This window comes from Bos javanicus, chromosome 28, assembly GCF_032452875.1.
Source record: "Bos javanicus breed banteng chromosome 28, ARS-OSU_banteng_1.0, whole genome shotgun sequence".
Lineage (NCBI taxonomy): Eukaryota > Metazoa > Chordata > Mammalia > Artiodactyla > Bovidae > Bos > Bos javanicus.
The window spans coordinates 45,229,166-45,248,944 of record NC_083895.1 but is presented as its reverse complement, the minus strand read 5'-3'; the positions used below and the strand labels follow the sequence as shown (position 1 = coordinate 45,248,944).

At 49.9% G+C, this 19,779-nt stretch overlaps 1 protein-coding gene across 1 annotated transcript; it reads right to left on the bottom strand.

Annotated features, from left to right (window-relative positions):
- Positions 1 to 8,809: 8,809 nt before the first annotated feature.
- SLC18A3 (solute carrier family 18 member A3) lies at positions 8,810 to 11,137 on the bottom strand. Its single transcript, XM_061405871.1, has one exon. It carries the CDS (start codon positions 10,761 to 10,763, stop codon positions 9,189 to 9,191), a length of 1,575 nt encoding a protein of 524 aa, XP_061261855.1. The 5' UTR covers positions 10,764 to 11,137; the 3' UTR covers positions 8,810 to 9,188.
- Positions 11,138 to 19,779: the final 8,642 nt, after the last annotated feature.

Here is a 19,779-nt window from a genome sequence, read left to right as displayed (position 1 = left end):
GACCTGAAGTGAGTCTCCGGCTGGCCCCTGCTCCACAAGACTGTGGTCATCCAGCCTCGACCTACCAGCCCAGAGCAGCATGGCAGGCAGCAGGGCTGGGCTAACCGGCTCCAAATGCACAGGGCCGCTGGCAGAGCCCTCGTGCTGTCTCTGCCTGCGCTTTGCGGGCTAAAGCCTCTCTTTCCCACTGACTGTGAGCTTCTCCAGGTAAGACTGCACCTGTCATATTCAGTTCCTCACCTCTGGGCCCTAGCCCTGGGCCTGGCATGAAGTAAAATCAGTGTTGGGTGGCTGAGTGCAAGGAATGCACATGCCCATGAATGAATACAAGGTCCTCTAAGTCTCTGGGCTCCAGGAGGCACTCTAGGCTGACTGCAGACGGGCCTGTGGCTGCGGCAGGGAGGACCCTGCTGGATGGGTTGTGACAGGCGGTCTTGAGTCTGCTGGCTCCCCGTGTAGGTGGCATGAGAATGCTGTGGGAGATGGTACAGGGAAGCTGGGCAGCCCAGGCCCTAGGGGCCACCTGACTAGGCCTAGGAAGAGGTGGATTGATTCTGAAGGTGCAGTAGAAGTGAGCCAGGCCAAGAGGGGCAAAAGCTAGTTTTTAAGGCTAGTGGGGCCCAACCTCTGCCCCTAAGCATAAGCTTGACTCAGCATAAGCTCCCACCCATGGTTTCCACTCATCCAACCCCTATTATCTCCCAGGAGCCTAGATCTAAGGCTTAGCCCATTCTACCCTCAGGCAGGTACCAGGGTCCAGCCCCGGTTGGATGTAGGGATTCCCTCGGGAGGACGGCATCAGCGAAAGAATAGATAAAGAGTTAAGGAAAGAATTTTGCAGTTAAGAAAATAGAGGAGAGAAAAGAGGCTGATATTCCTTGGTTTACGCAGAAAGTCAATAAAGCCCCAGCGCGGGACTTGCTCTGTTCACGTAGGCTGCAGGTGCCCTCTCGAATTGCGGAAGGTGCCCCCCCTTAGGCACCTTCTCGCGTGGGTCTTAGAAGCCCAGGCAGGAAAGTGAATGCAGAGAGCCCCTGCGCTCCATGGGATCAGCCTGAATAAGAAAAGGAAAGAGAAAGAACGACATGGGGAGACCAAGCCTGATGAGCAAGGCCCACACTTTATTTTCCAAAGTAGTTTTTATACCTTAAGTTGTGCATAGAGGATAATGGCGGGGCGGGGCGGGGGGCGTGGGGCGGGGGTAGAGTCATGCAAGGTCAGCAGTCCTTGATCCTTATCGAAGCCAGGCTTTCTTTCTGCAAACTTATCATATGCATAAGCTTTAGGTGATTTACATCATCTTCTGGCCAGGAGGCCTGGTAACGTTTTATGACCCTTTCTTCAGAAAACTTATTTTTCTCTAAAGGTGATTATTCTAAAGTCAGGCGCCACTCTCCGAAAGCATTAGATAAAGTTGCATTCCTATAGGGCAAAAGTGTGGTGGGCTATAACAAGAAAAAATTAACTCAAGGGTCCAAGGTTACAAACATTAAAGCTACTACTTACATTTCTATACACCAACTATATTAATCAATACACTCCCAGGGACACAGTAGGTAAGGGATATGGAAACTTGGCAGCAAGCATTAGCTCAACAAAGAAATCCTCTACTAGTTCTATTTTAACAATTTTAACTCTCTGAGAAGCTCTGCATTGTTAGAATATCTTAAGCTTCCTGTGCCTCTAGTGGTTGGGAGGCTGTGAATCTGAACAAACCTGTCAGGCAAGCTAGAAAGTCATTAGAGGGGTTTGAATTGAAACACTCCTATTATGTCCAGGAGACTTATTAACTAGAGTTTTAACTTGATTTTCTTACAGAGAAAGGTGGTTGGGGATAGCCCCCGTTAATGTCAGAAGAGTTGGTGAAAGTCGTAAAATAGTAAAACAGATTCTGGTTTTGGGGTAGATGCTCAGGCAGGCCCAGAGGGCTCGCCTTGCCCACCAGAACCCTCCCACATGACCTTGTCATGGGCGGGGACCCCGTGCTGGCTCCTGGCAGGTGGGCAAGGTGGCGGAGTGGGTGTTGGGGGCAAGGCACAGCGAACTCAAAAGCAGAGCATCCAGAAAGAGAGATAGTTCTGGCCCAGGGGTGGGGGAGCCAGGGGTTTCCTGGCAGCACTGCCAGAGAATGTAGAGTCCTTGTGGGTCCCATGCCACAACACTTGGGACTAGGAGGTCCTTAGACAGGTGAGCACCCTGAAGCATAGGCCCGTGGCTACCCACTGCAAAGCAGAAGCAGCAACATTCAAGGGAGAGTCAGCCCTAGTGCCATGGGAGTTTTGAGAGGATGAGGAGGGCAAGGTCAAATTGGTAAGGGCCCTAGAGACAGTGAAGCCAATGCCTCTTCTTGCAGCAAAAGCATACTATCTTAGCATGTGTCTTTGTCTTTGGATAATATTGCTGAAGTTAATTTGTAATGAGCTCTCAGTTAGTTGGCCTAAAGAAGAGTACGTGCTTACAAATCAAACCATTCTGAATATAAGAAAAATGAATTTCAGGTTCATGTGAACTGGGAAATATTAAATATTAAATTAGTACCTAGTATTCATGCTTCAGTTAGTTGATCTAACTAATATAGACATGTCTTAAGAGTCACCAATATAATAATCAGTATAATACCTTCATTGCGCCTAGATTTAATATAAGCTAAATAAGATCTTATTATATCTGTTACAAATTTGTCAGCAAGGAAAATAACTCAATGTGAAGAAACTTTTAAGACAAGATAATGTAAATTAGATAAGAGCTTTTGATAAACTCTCTTAAGAATAATTATGCTTTAGGAATGTCTATCTATTTTAGTTCCTCCAGTCAACAACTTGAAATTTTAGAGTTGTGCTAAATTAAGTTTATTGAACAGCTAGTTCAGTCCCAAATAAAATAAGACACTAAAACATTAATTACTGAATACTGACTTCCTCTTACAGAGAAACTAAAGATATTTGGACTAATAATGAATATGTTTGGTGCCATCCTGAGACTGTCTCTCTAAGAAAGTAAATATTTTCAGAAATTATAACTGGTATTTATGTTCACCAACCTATAGAATGGTAATATAAAGGACAGTTCATGGTTGCTTAAGGAAAGTAGAACGTGAGTTTTCAGTGAAGAAGGCAGGAGAAATGGAATTGCATTTCATTATGGGAAAAGGAATTAGGTCTGACTTACAGGTTTGGGATAAGCAAATTAAGTGATGGCTACATAAAATTAGGAAGCTTTGTGGCAAGTAGACCCTGAGAAAATTCAGGGCTGACTCTCCCCTGCATTTTGTGTATGGAACAATTTTTCTTAAGATGTTGAATTGCCTTTAATAACAGATTTTAAGTTTCTTTACCTCTTAAGTGATCTGTTGTATTTGCCTTTGAAGTCTTCTAATGTAACTTTGGCTAAGTGAGTAATTATTGTTTCTCAAGTGACCTATGATCCCATTTGCCTGGGTGTTCTAAACTCTTTTGATATTTATTGACCAAACTTCCTAAATCAAATTCTAATAAAGTCTTTTTGACCTCTCGCTAACTTTGGGATGCTTCAAAGGGCCCCTGAAACATCCCAAAGAGAGATACTAAACTAACTGTGTTCATTTGGTATGTCAGTTACACGGGAAGCATTGTCAAATGACTGATAAACATTCTTAGGTTATATTGAATGGTAAATGTTACTAATAAAATTTTTCTAAAATTTATATAGCTTTCCTAAAATCTGGTATGTTCTGCTAAAATGTTATCAGTCACAATTCTGGTTATTATCTTACAGTGTTGTCTGTCAGAGCAGTAACCAAGTTTCTGTGTATTGTAATCAGACTTTAAACGTGCCTTCTTAAGTCTTCTGTCATTATTGACAGTTATGATTTCATTCTGGTGCCTTTGCAAAATGCTGCCTCTTCAAAAAGATTAACAGAAAGAACTTTGGAAAAATACAAGTTTCTGACTTTCAGACTATAATGCTGAACTAGGTGAGAAACTGAAAAATCCTAAAGAGAAACCTGATAGCTTCACAAACAGTTGACAAAAATTAGTTACATAAGAATACGTGAACTGTTGAATATGACTATGACGTTTATGGTTTCTGTCTGAAAAATTACAAATTTGAATCTGCATTTTCCAGGGGTAAGGAAAATCTTCCCCTCAAACTAATTAGGACTCAGAATAATTTGGTAAATTATACTTTTGTAAGCAGAATTGAAACATTTATCTTTTTTTCTCTATCTGCTCCCTCCAGAGATTGTAACCTCTTACGTTTCCAGCAACTTTATCAGATAAATAAGGAAAGCTACCTCACCAACAGGTACAAAAATCTCAAGGTATTTGGGGGACCTTGCTAAGGGAGAAGTTCACCTAGATCTGTAATGTGAGACACGTGATAAGTCTTTGCCGTGACTTTCCTAGCCTTGAGAGGTTTGTTTTTTAAAGTTCAATCTGAAACTCCTTATAAAAGTTTCAACAATGCAAAAACTTTTGATCAATTATAGTTATCTAAATATCAGGCCAAGTTTCTTTGAGATCAGACTTATTTTGCAACAGATTAGTCTTAATTGGAATATATGTGGTAGAAATGAGGTAACTTTGGAGATAAAAAGATTATATTTCAATGAATATTAAATCCCAGTTTTGTTAATGGAGGTCTGTATTTACTGACTCACATCCCACACAGTCCCTTGTCTTTATGCTATACTAATGTAAGGTTTCATTGAATTGTTGAAAGAAGACTCTAAGTTTTGTTTCTGAAGCTTATCTCAGTAATCTTTGGATGAAGATCAGATGCTCCACGATATGATCTTGGGGATTATATAAACTGGACATTTTATATACATATATATAAAATACATATTATATATATACTGGACAAGACATACTTTAAAGTACCTTCTCCAGCCTGGATGAAAGGACTTTTTCTCAGGTACTCTTTAAGTAGCTCATATATGGTGAATCTGAAGGTAAACTGACCCTTGGATTATCTCCCACTTGCAAAGGCCCCTACACCATACTGGTCTATAGAGAGGACTGCTGACCTCAAACTCACCTTAAAAGGATGTTCAGATGTTCAGATACTTATACCAGGATGAGAAGACAGCATCAAAAGTAGACAGCTTACCCAAGATGCAGGACCTGATTTGTATGATCATTTATAATGTTTTCTTGACTTCTTGGACCTTTGCGTATGGACCAAATGTTTTCTATCATGGAGACAATCCTAAGCTAGTTTTTAAAAAATCAGTCCAATTGCTGGGTTGGGGCCGATTATCTGTGTCTAGCACGTGTAGATTACCTAGGTGGATTTCTCCACTCCAAAGCTCTAACTGGACAAGCCTTAAAAAATTTTATTTTAGAGAAAGAAAGTTCAGTCCCGTTCAGGCTACTCTTGATATTACTAAATGGGATCCTCTCACCTAGTCAATTAATAATACCTGCTCTGGTACTGGCCATAAATATGAATTTTCCTCTAAGTTATTCAAGATCAATCAGAGAAACAAGCACAAATTCAGCCAAGGAGTAAAACCTCCCACAATTATGGGATGGATTTATGTGGTTAAAACCAGGCTGTGGTCATTTAAGATTTAAGGGGAACCTTTATCTTGGGAACAATTAAATTATACTAAGGATAACCAGCCTAGTAATTAGAAAATCAGGTAAGAGCCTTATGGATAGTGCCAATATATAACGTCCTTGAAAGATAAAGATTGGAATAGAATGCTAAGTCACTTTAGTCGTGTCCGACTCTGTGCAACCCCATAGACGGAAGCCCACCAGGCTCCCCCATCCCTGGGATTCTCCAGGCAAGAACACTGGAGTGGGTTGCCATTTCCTTCTCCAATGCATGAAAGTGAAAAGTGAAAGGGGGATATACTGGATTGCACCTAATGGAAGTTCTTGGTTTAATTCTTACTTATGACTTTAATAATACTGCTAGCTATATTATTTGTACTTTACCTGTATTACAAGATTATTGTTTCTTGCATTACCAAATGTGTGACTGAACCGCCAATAAATATAAGGATGACTAGGTGGTTTGAAGCAGTTAATCAAATATATAGCTCTAAATGCAATCAATGGTTGTAATAACATAACTCTAGATATGGGAAGATATAACAAGAGGGAATTTTTCCTCGACCATAACAGATTGAGTAAGACAGGTTGGTCCAGAGCCCTTTGATTACTGTTGATAAACCCAGTCCAGTAGCTGCACATTAAGTGGCTTATCAGAGAAATCTTCACCAGACTTAGGAATGAGCCTTCCTAGTACTGTGGGACAAAATGGTCTTGAAAGGTGTCCCCAAGTATTGTTGAACTTATAACCATGAGGGGGCCCTGTTAACTTCAAACTGGCACTTGCCATCTACCTCCACAAGGATTAAATCAAGTGCTGCTGCAGCTGCTGACCTTCAACACCCCCTGAAAGGAGTCCAGGGTGAAGAACAGAAATGGGGGTGGGGGGACCGGCACCACAGGTCTGCGGATAAAATATTTTCAGGAGCTGATTTTATGGGTCTGCTACAGTCCTTCATGGTGAAGACTGATCCTGGTGACTGGCAGGAAGCTTCGCCAGACTAGTAGAAACTCTCTGGGAAAATATGTGCTTGATTGCATGTATTCTCCCTTCACCAAAATCACGTATATACTGCCCTTCCCCACCGCCTCTTCGGAACAGCGTCTCAGCTTTCTGAGGTGCTATCTTACGGAATGCAGCCTTCATTTTACCTCAAATCTTAACTCGCAACTCTCACTTGCACAACATTTTAAATTCGACATCATCATCTAGCCCCCTGTCCTCCTGTCCCCACCCCGAGTGGGGAAACACCAGAGCCAGGGAATCCCGCATCCTCCTGGTTTTCCCCGACGGCGGCTGCCCGGGGGACTGGGGGAACTCCGCAGGTTCTGGGGGTCTCTCCCCCCGGCACAGTCCCTGGACCCAGCCTCCCTCAGATCGTAAGCTCAGCTCCCGGCTCCCGGTCCGCGCTCCCGCTCCCCGCTCCCCGCTCCCGGAGCCCAGCCCTGCTCACCTGCTCTCCTCCTGCTCTCCTCCTCTCTGCTGCCGCCTCATCGCACCCAGCAGGACTAGGGGCTAGAATGTGAGCCGGAAGGGATTCCGAGGCGCGTCAGCCGTGCGGGGGTTGGGGCTACCGCCGGGGTCCGTGGTAGAGCCTCCGACGTCGCCGGGTCCCCAGGCCTCGCGACTGGCTGCGAGCTAGCCGGCCGCGCCAGTCCCCTCCCCGCTTTCATCCTGTTCCTCCTCCCTCCCCTTTCTCCCTTTTCCTCCCTCCCCCAGCCCCACCCCTGCCTCCCTCCCTCTCCATCTTCCGTCCTCCCCCCTCCTCCCGCCTTCCGGGATCCCACCTCCCCGACCCCAATCCCGTGCTCTGACGGCCTCCCGGATAGAGCTTTCAGAAAGGCACCAGAATCCAGGCCCCAGAAGAGGGGTCAAAACACGCCTCCGCCGGTGCCCATCGCCCTCAGCTCAGCCTTCCCAGTCCCCGCGCTCCCCCATCCCCTTTATCCTAGCAGAGGCTGGCTGACTCTGCAGAACTCTGGGGAGGGTTGAGTCTGGGTAAATCTGTGCCCTCCCCACCGTCTAGGGCAGGTTCAAACCTTATTACAACTTCTTTTAGAATATAATAATGATAATAACATTGGTAGTACTACTAATAAGTCTGTTTGTCCATCACTGCAGGCCCTCCTTTTCTGTTCCCACTTATCTCGGCTGGTACTATAAGGAATACGCGCGATACACGCACCTGGGGATGCTTAGAGACTTGCAGTCAGAGGCAGACATCTCTCCTAGACAAAGCGTGCCCCCTCCCCTGTAGATCTTTACACCGCAGGCACACACAGACAGACCCACAAAGACAGACCCTGCTCAAACGCACATAGAGCTGGACACGCAGACTTAGAACAGACGTGCAGACACCAGCAGTGCAGACCCCCACAGACGTTGTCTAACACACAGGCATACCCCCAACGCGGCAGCCTCTCCATGGCGGAATCCGGGGACTCTGTGGCCTTCAGCAGGCGGCGGGGCTGGGAATGCTGGACAAATGCTAGCCTGGGACTCTGGGGACCCACATTCAAGGTGAGGAGACTTCTTTGACAGCCCAGGGTCTTGCTTCTTCTACTCAGGACCAGGGAGGGTGGAGGTTGGTATCAGCTCACATACTCGCATCCTCTCCAGCCCTGACTCAAGTCTGCACAGCCAGGACCAGTTGACACATCGACAACTGTTCCCTGTATTCCTCGTAGGATGGAGTCTAGCTCTCTAGGGAACACACACACACACACACACACACACACACACACACACAGCCCACACGCGCAGTTTCCAGATACCGAGCCCTTAAAGACACGGCCGGTTTTTCTTCGGCTGCCCGTAACAGTTCGGACCCATTCTCTCTTGGAGCCTGGACGGGACAGGCTGCCAGTCTCGAGTGGAAGACCAGCTAGCTTGGGCGCCTTAGTGTAGAGCTCTGTGGCTGATTCAGGGTGTGTCCTTAAGGGGCGGGACTAGCGCACCCGGATGGAGCGGTTTCTCTGGCTCCCCGGGGCGGCGCCCCGGAGCGCAGCGCTGGGCTTGGGTGAGGGAGGGGCTGCGGCGGGCTGAGGGCGGTGTGTGCACCAGAGTGTTCGTGCCTGAGAGCCCTTGTTGGGTTCGCTTCTTCCGTATCTCCTTTTCCGGGTTGCAAAAGAGCCACGGGCTTCCAGCGTGCCCGCTGGACTGAGACTGGGATTGGGGCTAGAGGCACAGCTCATCCTCCCGTTCTTCCCTGGTCCCTTGCCCGGCCGCCCACCCCCATCAGTAAAGAGACTCGGCCTCGCACAGATATAGTTTATTGAACCGGCCCGGAGGCACCGTGGTGCAGCGGGCCCAGTTGGCACTGGAAGGAACGCAAGGAAGGACAGGCAGAGGCGCGGCTCTACATCGGGGAGCCCCGACGTGGCGGCCAGCGCGTCTCTTCATCTTTTCCCGAAGCACGTCAGTTTTTACGTGCCTAGGTGCTCCACGCCCGGCTGGAGGAAAGAAAGGACACAGAAGAGATTCTAGAGAGGGGACTCGGGCCGGGGAAATAAAGACAGCCGAGGGGCTGGGTACTCGCTGGAGGTGGCAAGCCCTGAGCCCGAGCTGCCCAGAGGAGCCCCCTTGACTCGCGGGTGGGGGTGGGTTGGGGAGCAGGTGGGTGGCCTAGGGGAGGGGCAGGGCCGCTAGCTGCGCGTGTAGTAATCGTAGTCGTCCTCCTCGCAGGCGTCAAAGGGGCCAGGCGGGCTGCGAGGCGCGCCGTCCCGGTCGGACATGGGGCGCTCCCGCAGGCGCACAGCGTCATACAGACCCTGCGGTGGCTCATCCAGCAGCACGTCCCGCTCCGAGCGGGAGCGCTTCAGGAGGCCCACGTTGCGCAGCAGCAGCAGGACGGGCGCATAGAGCAGGTTGGCCAGGCCCATGCCAAGGCTAAGCTGTGCAAAGCCAAGCGAGTGCACGATGTGGCCCGCCACGATGGGCCCAAGCGCATAGGCCACGCAATAGGAGATGTCGGCAATGGCGTAGACGCTGCCATAGACCGAGACGTGGCGCACGTCCACAAGAAAGGCGAGAGTGGGCAGCAGCGCGGTGTCCACTAGCGCAATGCCGAAGCACAGGCCGCAGAGCGAGATCACTAGCGGTGCGAAGGAGCGGCAGGCAGGCACCAGGCACGAGCTGGCGCCGATCACCGCCAGCCCAAAAGCGCCATACAGCCACTGCAGGTGTGGGTAGCGCGCCGCCAGTCGCACGGTGAGGTAGACGCCTAGCACGTGCGGCACGAAGGCCGGCAGCCAGGCTATGCCTGCCTCCCACTCGGATGCTGCCATCGTACGTTCCATCCACGTGGCGATGGTGGGCTCCAGAAAGGCGAGGGGGATGTTGCAGGTGGTGAGCGCGCCTGCCACCACTGCGATGTAGGGGTCCAGCATGAGGCGGTGGATGGGCGTGCCCACTGGCAGGTTGGCTCGCGCCCGCGCCGCGGCCGAGAAGGGTTTGGCCACCACCAGCAGCAATAGGGCGTCGAACAGCGAAACGGCGGCGAGCACCAGAAAGGGCGCAGACTTTCCGGCGAACTCGTGGAGGAACCCTCCGAAGGGCGGCGCCACTAGGCTTCCGAAGCTGATGAAGGCCAGCGCCAAGCCCAGGGCGCGGCTGCGCTCTGGCTCCTCCGGATACTTGTCTGCAATCATGGCAATGCCAGACGTATCCGCGAAAGCTGAGCCAAGACCCTGCAGGCTGCGTGCAGCGAAGAGCGTCGCGTAGTCCTCCGCGAAGGCAAACATCACCGTAGAGGCGAACAGTACGCCCAGGCCCAGAAGCAGTGGCAAGTCATAGCTCATGCGGTCGATGAAGGTCCCACTCAGGGGGTTCACCAGCAGCTGCAGGATGGCCTTGGAGGCAAACAGCACCCCGATCTTCACGTCCTCGTTGTCCCTGGGGTGTTGGGGCTTCACAATAGACTTGGCCGGCATAGCAGCCGTCGGGGGCTCTGAGGTGTTGACCGTGACGGCACTGGCGTTGGTCGGAGTGGGCGGCGTTGGGCTGGGGGTCGGGGTGGGCTTCTCGCTGGCCGCGTGCACGTAGTAGGGCACGATGGGCACGATGACCATATATAACATGTTGTCCAGGAATAGCGCCACGCACACGATGACCAGCACCAAACGCCGCTGCCGCCGGGGATCTTGCAGTGCCGCGCCCACCGCCTCCGACAGCTTGCTGGCTGCCGCCGGGGCCTGACCCGCCGGGGCCGCCGGTTCCATCACCCCCACCCCGCCGCTCTTCCGAGGACGCTGCCGCCGGGGTCGGGCGCGGGCGCCCTGCAGTGCAGAGACGAAGGCGCGGAACTTCGGGGGACCCTGCGCGCCAGAAAAGGCAAGGCCCCTACACGGCGAGGCGCCGCCGCTGTCCGGAACCAAGCCCCGAGCCCGCCGCCGCTGGGCTCAGGGTTAGTCAGGAAAGGAGGGCTGGCCCAGGGGCCGGGACCGGAGCCTGAGCGCGCTGTGCCTCGCGCGCGCCGGGAGCCGCCCCCGCAGCGCTGAGAGGCCGCCGGTGCCGGCCGAGGGGCATACTGCTGCCGCCAGCCCGCGGTTTGCTCGCCCCGCCGCTCTCCCCTCCCCTCGCGTCGGCTCTTGCCTCCTCCTCCGCTGCCTACTCTTTTTTTTTCCCTTTACACTCGGGGCTGTGACGCGGCGAGTCTCGGCCCCCGAGTGGTGCCCGGGCCACTTGCGTCGCTCATGCTAATGCGGCGTCGGCGGGGCGGGGGCGGGGGGCGGGGCGCTGCCCGGAGGGGGTTCCCTCCCCAGATGCACCCAGGCTGGAAGCCCAGGAAGGGGTCTCGGTGTGGAAAGAGTCCTGGCCAAGCCCCTGAGGATGGGTGCGCCGCGCGACAAGCGGGCTTTCGGCCCCAGCAGTTCTAGGACTCGTGGGGTCCGCGTCCGGTCTCTCCTCGCGGAAAGGGGCACACAGCTACCGCTTCCCCCCGGCCTGGGGGGAGACGGGGGAGCTAGGGGCTCCAGATCGCCTCCTCAGTCTGCATCTCGGCGCACAGCGGGTAAGGAGTCCCCGAGGTGAGACGCGGCTTCATCCATCTGTTCTCTCAGCTGGACTGCGGGGCGGGAACTGGAGGGGCGCCGACGACAGATTCCCCCTACCGTTTCTCTGGCTCCGCCCCCCGGCCCCTTCCAAGCCGGGAAGGGAGGCTCAGAGATTGCTGGACCGGGTTCAGACCGACCGGCCCTTCGGGAGAATGCCACAGCAGAGAATTCCTGACCATGAACCTTTGGGAACGCAGGGGAGAAGTCGCCTCGTCCCCACCCAAGGCCCTCAATATCAGCTCTGTCCCGCCCACCCTCCCGCTTTCCTCACCACCCTCTCCTCACCAGTGCTCCCCCCTTCCGTTTTAACTGTCTGGGTCCCCCAGCTCCGCCTCCTCTCCCTTCCCTCCTCCGCACGCCCTCCTTGTTCTAACTCCTCCCAGGATGTCCCCGCACTACACCAAAGCCTCCCTCCCTCCAGTGAGGTCCCGCCCCCTTCCCACCCCCACCCCCACCTCCAGTCTCTAGAGCTACCTCCAAGTCCCGGGTGGGCTCAGGAAGTGATGTAGCCAGGGTCTACCCTCGGAACTGTAAGAGACCCCGCGTGGGCGCCGCAACCACTTTCCAGGCAGGAACCATCAGTTTTGCTCCCAGCAGAGGCTCAAGCGGGGAGCTCATCTTAAGAGGGCCACACCCACTGAGACACCCAGCTCTCAGCACACAAGGTGAGCAGCCCCGAATGTGCGCTGGGCCTAGCGCGTCCCCAGCGTTGACCGTGGATGGCACATCGAGTCCATGTTCTGGTCTGCATACTGCCCGGGAGAGAGGCTCTGAGTCAGTGGAGGCAGGGAGATTTGTGCTGTTGAGATTACAGTTTGTCTCTTTCTTCCAGAGTCAGAGAGAATTCTTCCCATCCCTCTGGCCTCAAAAACACACTACAGTTAGGTTCAGCTTCTTCCCTAACGGTGCTCCCCACCCCAAGGAGACATCAGCATGCAGTGGAAAGAACTTGAGGCAAAGGTCTGAGATGGCTCTTGGCTCTGCCACATACTAGTTAGGGTGTCTAGAGGGAAAGGGGGAAACCACTTCCCGTCTTTGTCCCTCAGTTTCTTTATCTGCAAAATGGATGATGATTCCTACTGCTTAGGATGCTTGGGACATAGTAATGTAAGTGCTTGCTGTGGGTATTATTATCTGTAAAATGTGTTGTTTTATCTTTGTTTTACAGATGTGGGTCTTGTGAAGAGCAGATAAAAGTTTCAGGGGGTATCCCTGGCTTCCTAGCTAGTCCCTCTGGTTAAGTTGTCCTGGCTGGTGGGAGGCCCAGAAGGCACTGGAAAGCTAACTTCTCTTCCTGAGACAGCTATGGAGAGAGGTGATGGAGACCAGCACACCAGGGTGAGAGGTGGCAGGCAGCCTTGCCACCTGTCACCCAATCTCTTCATTCACCCCAGGGAAGGAGAAGAAATTCTTCCACTTAAGGAGCTGCTGACACCGGCTCTGAAGTGTCCAAACTGTCCTCGGTCTGAGGGAGGGAAGAAGTTCCAGTATGGACACAGGCCTGCCTCTGGATGATCTTGGGCAAGTCACAGCCTCTCTCTGGGCCCCAGCCTTGGTCTCTGTTAAGTAAGGGGTTTGGGGACTCCTAACTTGCCACAGCCTTCAGGGTCAAATGGGTGCTATAGAAGAGCTCTGTATGATATAATTATTTTACATTTTATTTGAAAGCCGTAAGTCAATATACACCCTCTCCAGCTCATTGCAGTCTCTCTCCAGCTGGCTTCACAAATATATGTCACCTGCCTCGTGCTCTCTGGTCATTTGAGTTTGAGATCTCTAGTTCCTTCTGACTCTCCCATTATGAGGCTTTTAAAGGTACAGTCTTTCAACCTACTGAGCAATTATTATTTATATTGTTTGCTTTATGTGATTTGAAAAAGGGAGCTTGAAATTTAAGGCAGAAATTTTCTGTTTCATGGCTAAAGAACAATGAAATCTTAGAGAAGGGTGACTTTCCCAGGGCTTTCAAGATGCAGATCTCTTCTGGCCCGTAGAATTCATGACTATTCCTGAGCATGACGGCAAGTTATCTCTGGGCTCATGCGTAATTCCCCAGTCCTCCTTCCCTCTAAGGCAGGAAACAGGCTCATTTATTAAGCACATCTCTGTGCCAGAGGTGTTGTGTATGTTATTTTGTTTAACTCTTACTCAACCCTGGTTCAGTGTGGGTGCTATTCCGCCTGTCTTATTGATGAGGACGTTGGGCTTGGCGAAGCTGGACCATGTGCCTGAGAGTCCAGCAGCAGAGCCTGGATTTAAACTGGGGCCATGGGTCCAGGCTTCTGATCCTCATGCTGCTTCCAAAGCACCTCTGCTGCTCGTTGTGCAAGGCAAACACACTCTCCCTGGCAACGCTAAGGAGAGGGGCAGATGAAGATCCATGGAAGGAAGAGGGAAGCTCCTTAAGGAAACTCCAGGGACACCAAACTCCCTCACCCAGCTTCCAGCTTAGAAGGGCTCCCCACCCATGTATCAGCAGCCCCAAGGGCTAGGATGGAGGAGTTAGCAGGGAGGCCAAGACACCTTGCCTCAGCAAGAGGCTGAGGTTTGGCAGGAAGGGAGCAATCTCCATTCTGGCCCTGGCCTGCAGGGAGCTGTCCAGGGTGCTGGCGCTGGCTTTACAATTCGCCAACCAGCCTCCCACAATGGCCCCAGCCCTCCATCTTCCTGCACCTGTGACTGCTTCTTCACTAGAACTCTTAGTAAATTCCTTCCCAGAGACTCCTCTATCTGAGCATGATTTGCAGTCGAAAGGGAACTTCCCAACCAGTTCTGTAGGAGAAAATGGAAGCGTTTTTTTCCCCTCTTTTTTTCTCAACCAGATATAGTAACTGTTGCTACAGAGTACATATCTGGTACTTGATATATAAGTGGAATGACTAAAGGAAGAAACTTACTTATAAGATACATAAATGTGTTTATATAGTGCTAGGCACTGTTTCAAGCACTTTACAAACATTAATTCATTTAATCTTTTTTAGTCAACCTTCATAATAACTTTTTACAGGTAGGGACACCGAGGTATAGAAATTCATTCACAGCCGGAAAGCTCAGAAGTTGTGAAGATAGAATTCAAATGCAGGCTAGTGCCAGCATCCAGCTCTCAGCAACCATGCTGTCCTGCTCCAGGATGAATGAAGATTATGAGATGGCCTAGCTCAATGCGTGACACTTAGTGAGAGCTTAATTATTGTTGCTTTGTATGGATTGGTGCCTTCTTACTGACGATCTTTCTTCTCATTTTATCCATTGTTTATAATTGTGACCTCATTCTGCTAGGAAAAAGAGTCCTTTCCACTCTGTACTAGAGCCATAGTGGAGCTTGTTAGGGACTTGGGGGGTCCTGGAATATGGCAGCTTGGGGAGAAAGTGAAAGGAAAGCCATAATGCACCTGTGCCCAGGTGATGTCTGGTGTGTGTGTGTGTGTGTGTGTGTGTTTGGGGCAGGGGAGTCCTGAGGGAATGATGTGTGGAGGGTGCTGCTTTGGAGGCAGGCATCAGTCCGTCCTGGACTCTTTTCTGAGAAGGTCATGGACCAAGTCACTTCCAGGGCCTTGCCATTTGTTGCTTCATGGAGACATCTGTTCCCGGAGATGTGAAACGGCCATGTTTCTGTGGAGAAGCAGGTTGATGGTGGTGGCAGCGTGTGGGCGGGGCACCCGCTCCTGATTTATTATTTCTTTGTCTCCAGAAAGCACTTAAGGCTTAGTTCCAGTGATGCTCATGAGCTCTCTGGATTCCAGTACTGGGAGTGGGGGTGCAGTTTACCCTGCCCTCGCTATCCCCTCCCTTGTGTGCTTCCTCAGGAGGGCCTCAGGGCCTCGGCATCACTTAATTAATTTAGGCTTCCCTAGCCACATATTTTCAGATTCAAAGGAACAGAGCGGCCCTGTCAGCCTTTCCCGGAAGCCTGTGAGTCTGGTGGCTGGAAGCCAGAAGGACTACGTGCCCGCCTGCCCTTGGCCAGCCCGTCCTTAGGGGCCAGACCTGCCTGTGCACAGCATAGCTAGGCTCCAATGGGAAAAGAAAGGGGTTGTAGTTCCTGCGCTGCGTGTGGGACTCGTAACTCCTCTGTACAGCTCCCAGAGAGGGGGCTGCCCCGGCCTGCTTTCCTGTAAATCACTGAGTGGAAGCAGAGCCTCAAAATCCCCTTTGTCTCTGCCCCTTCCACTCACTTCTCACCCCAATCCAATGAGTTTCTCAGGGTTATCTCCCTCCTCCATCAAGATCACCCCTTCTCCTGGCCCAGACACCATATCTTCTCCTGCACTGGGGCAGCCAGCTACCCACTAACCTGTCCCTTCCCTCCTAACCCGGCCTACTCACTCCTGCATGGATGCCAAACTTCTTTTCTCTGTAAAGTTTCTGGCACATTCTCAGGGACCAGCAGACCTTGCAGGGCCCCTGCTGCCCAGGACTACAGTCCAGCTTCTTCTCCCAGCCTCGTGACTTCCCACCACGTTCCCCCCAGCCCCTATCCTTCCTGTCTTCCCGGATGGCCACAGGAGCTCCCACCTCTGCACTTTGAACGGGACGTTCTCTTGGCCCAGCCCAGCTCTGCCTCTCGTTCGTTTTTATACTTCCCTGAGTCCTGAATTAATGTGAGTAACCTCTTTTTCCTCTCACCTTGAATTCTGTTGTGTCTTTTACTCCTCTTCATGAATTTATCACACATGGTGTTGGACTTCTTCCCCAACACCCAGCTGGAAGCTTCTTGAAGGCAAGATCTGAGTCTGGGTATCTAATAACAAGATTTTGCTTTGTACACATTCAGCAGAGTGCTGGTCATAGGACTTTGCATAGGAACTGATGGGTCAGTGGTTTATTAATCCATCTCTACATTTATTAAAATGAAAATTAATCACATAAATAGTACATAAATAGAAATTGCTTGTAGAGATGGCTCATAGAAATTAGGGCATTATAAATGTTTCTTTCTGGCTCCCAACCCTGGTTTGTTCTATTACCTCACAGATACTACCACTGTCACTGTTTTTAATATGTATTTTCCAAGCCCTTTCTAAACCCTTTCTATACATATCCATGAACTCATATAAAATGTAATATAAACAGCCTCTATATTTAAATAAACATATTTTTACATAAATGCTGTTATATATGTATCATTCTGCAGTTCTCTCCTTTTCCACTCAACAATGTATCCACTTTAGTCTACACAGAAATAGCATGAGTTTCTTAGCTGCTGCACAGCATACACCAGTGTTTATAGCTCTTTGCTTAGGCGGACATTGGGGTTATGTTTAATTTTTACATGTGACAATGTTGTATTGAACCTCCTTGGGTTTCTATTGGAGGTGCTTTAGAGGTAAACCAACTTGGTAGGTATGAGCAATCTGTGTGCTTTTTAGATTTGAAAATAAATTTCCAAATTGCCCCCCAAAATGACTGTAGAAGCGTAGACCCTCACGAAGCAGAGGACACAGCCTTCGACACCCTCGCTAACAGTCACTCTTTTCTTTCTCCATTCTGTCAGTCTCATGGGGGATAAAAATGGTGTTCGTTATTGTTTTAATCATATAGTTGTTTTAATTGACATCTTTTCATGTGTTTATTGAACATTTGTATTTTCTTTTTTTTGTAAATTTCCTGTTAGTTTTCTTCCCCATCTATTAGAGTCCTCGTCTTTTTTTCTTCCTGAGCTGTAGTAGTTCTGATTAAATAGAACATCATCATTCAATAGAATAGCCTCATTAAGTAATATCTCTTTATTCTGGACAGGTCCATTGTGGCTGTAACTGATACTACTTCTTCACTACTAGAAATGATCAGTTGTAGTTATTGGGCAGGATAAATCAGAGTGGGTGTGGCAAAGTGCCACACCAATTAAAACCCTTCATAGCATCTTCATCTTAATGAGAAAGAGTCCAAATTGTTTAGCTTGACATAAAAGGTCCTCTATAATTCATCTACCTCTGTGGTCTCAATATGATGCCTAGGTTTGATTCCTTATTCCATCACCTATCCAACCTTAAGTAAATTTACTTAAATGCTCTGGATCTAGTTTCCATCATTTAAAAAACTGTACAGAGTTGTCTGTCCTCTGCAAGTTCCTGACTCTCTAACCTTGTGCAAATTGTGTAACCTCTCCAACCCTACTTACACCATCTGTAAAATGGGTGGCTTGACAATGCCTCACAGGGTTTTGTATTCTTGGAATGAGATTCCTTGTGAAGTGAGTTGATGCTGTTGTTATTTATACCTCTCCCTAGCTTCCTAGATGACTTCTGCTCATCTTTTATGATCAAAATCAAGCCACTTTGTCCCACCTTCCAAATAAAGCTGGTTTCTTCTTCCCTTGGGCCAGTATTAGGTTTCTATCACTGTATCTGTCATATTGTATCATGAGGATGTGTTCACACGTCTGTTTTCTCTACCAAGGTGTGGGTCCCTGTGGGATGAGTCTGAGGTGGCTGGGTTGTGCTCAGCACTTGGTACACAACACCCTCAGTAGATGACTATGCAGTGGAAGAATAAAACTGTTTATCACTTTTGAAAAAGGATAGGCTTTCTCATTGTGCCAAAATTCTGTTGAGCCTGGAGTGGATAGAGGGACACTTAGAGAAAAGCTTAAGTGTTCTTGAAAAATACTCCAGATATACCCTGGGGAAAGCCAGGAAACGGATTTGCTTTAAGGCATATTGACAATGCAGCCTCACTGAAAATCTCCCCGATTGAACAGTCAGGCAGGCAAAAGATATTCAAGGGAAACTCTGTGTTTTATATTCTGAGTTGGCTCTGTTGAGAAAACCAAGAAGATCAATGAAGACTGCCAGCCATCTCTCTTGGGTTTGGAGGCTTGTCTTGATCCAAAAAGGGAGCATTGATCAGTCCATTGTCAGACGTGAGACGTGTAGGTTTAAGGCAGAGAAGTCTTGGCAATCAGCATGGAGGGAAGGTGGAGGATTACCCCGGAAGGATGTTCCTTGCAGGTGTGTGCTGCACAGGGCCACAGCCTGCTCGAGTGCACCCAACACCCAGCACACTCTCTGCACACAGAAAATCTCAGTGAAAACCCAAAGGTGATACCTGCTTTGGAGCAAATTGTTCTGAATGGGTATGCAGTGACCATCTTTACAGAGAACCAGGGAAATTCCCTGTGCTCAGGTAATGTGGCCACACTTTCAAGATCGTCTGTCTTAAAGCCTTTGAAAATGGATTCCCCTCTTGGAGACCTCTGGTGTGGATGGTGGGGCCCTCCTCAGGTGAGAGAGCCAACCACACAAGGCTTGCATACTACATACCCTGAGGCTCCAAGTCACTGGGGAGGGATGGGCCTGAGTTGTGAACAGGGGGCTGGAGAGGGCAGCAGTATTATAAAATCAGCCCGGTTTTCCTGACTTGTGAGTGGCCAGAAGTTGGTCCTTTCTCAGGCTGTCTGCCAGCACCTTCTCCAGGCATATCTGTGATGTAAGAGAGGTCAGCAAGGAGTCCTAGTGTGATCCCTGGCCCTGTGCCAGACACAGTAGAAGGCTTTTACCGTTATTAGCTTCCAATATCATAACACCCTTGTGAGCTAAGTGTTCTTCTAGGCCAGCCCCATTTTATAAATTGGCAATGCAGGGGCTTGAGTAATGTGCCAAGGTCACAAGGCTGTCTGACTCATGCCCGTGGGTTTATCCATCTGACCATGTGACTTCCGTGCTTTTTGGGGGGTGCGGAAATTTTTCTGTGACCTCCAAAGCCCTGCTCGTTGCCCTTGACATATGTGCAGAGTCATGGCCACCATCCTTCCCTGGGCGCTGGGGACCAGCCAGCCAGATACAGAGGCTGCACCTGTCTCCTCCTTCTCCAGACATTCTGACCTCTGGCCTTATTATCTCATGCTAGGACTGTTGCAGTAGCCTCATAGCAGATCCCTCTCTCTTCAGTATTGCCAGTAGGTCCTGGGCCCCCAAACTGCTCTCACAGTCAACTCTTTACAACATGAATCTTCCCTATAGTAGGCACTCAACAGATATTTGTTAAATGGGTCATCCTGCTTTAAATTCCTGTTTCCTAGGGCCAAGTTCAAAAGGTAACCTTGACTTTCAAGGCCCTCAGTATATGACTTCATGTCCTCTTCTTGCTGTTTCTCTTGGCGCTGTTTGCCACACATGCAGAGCTGCCTGTCCCGGACACCAGGGTCCTGACATGCCACGATGCCTGCCACCCATGTTTTCTT

What these genes read in the sequence shown, in the direction of transcription:
- SLC18A3 (XM_061405871.1), bottom strand. Translation starts at nt 10,763, where the DNA reads ATGGAACCGGCGGCCCCGGCGGGTCAGGCCCCGGCGGCAGCCAGCAAG.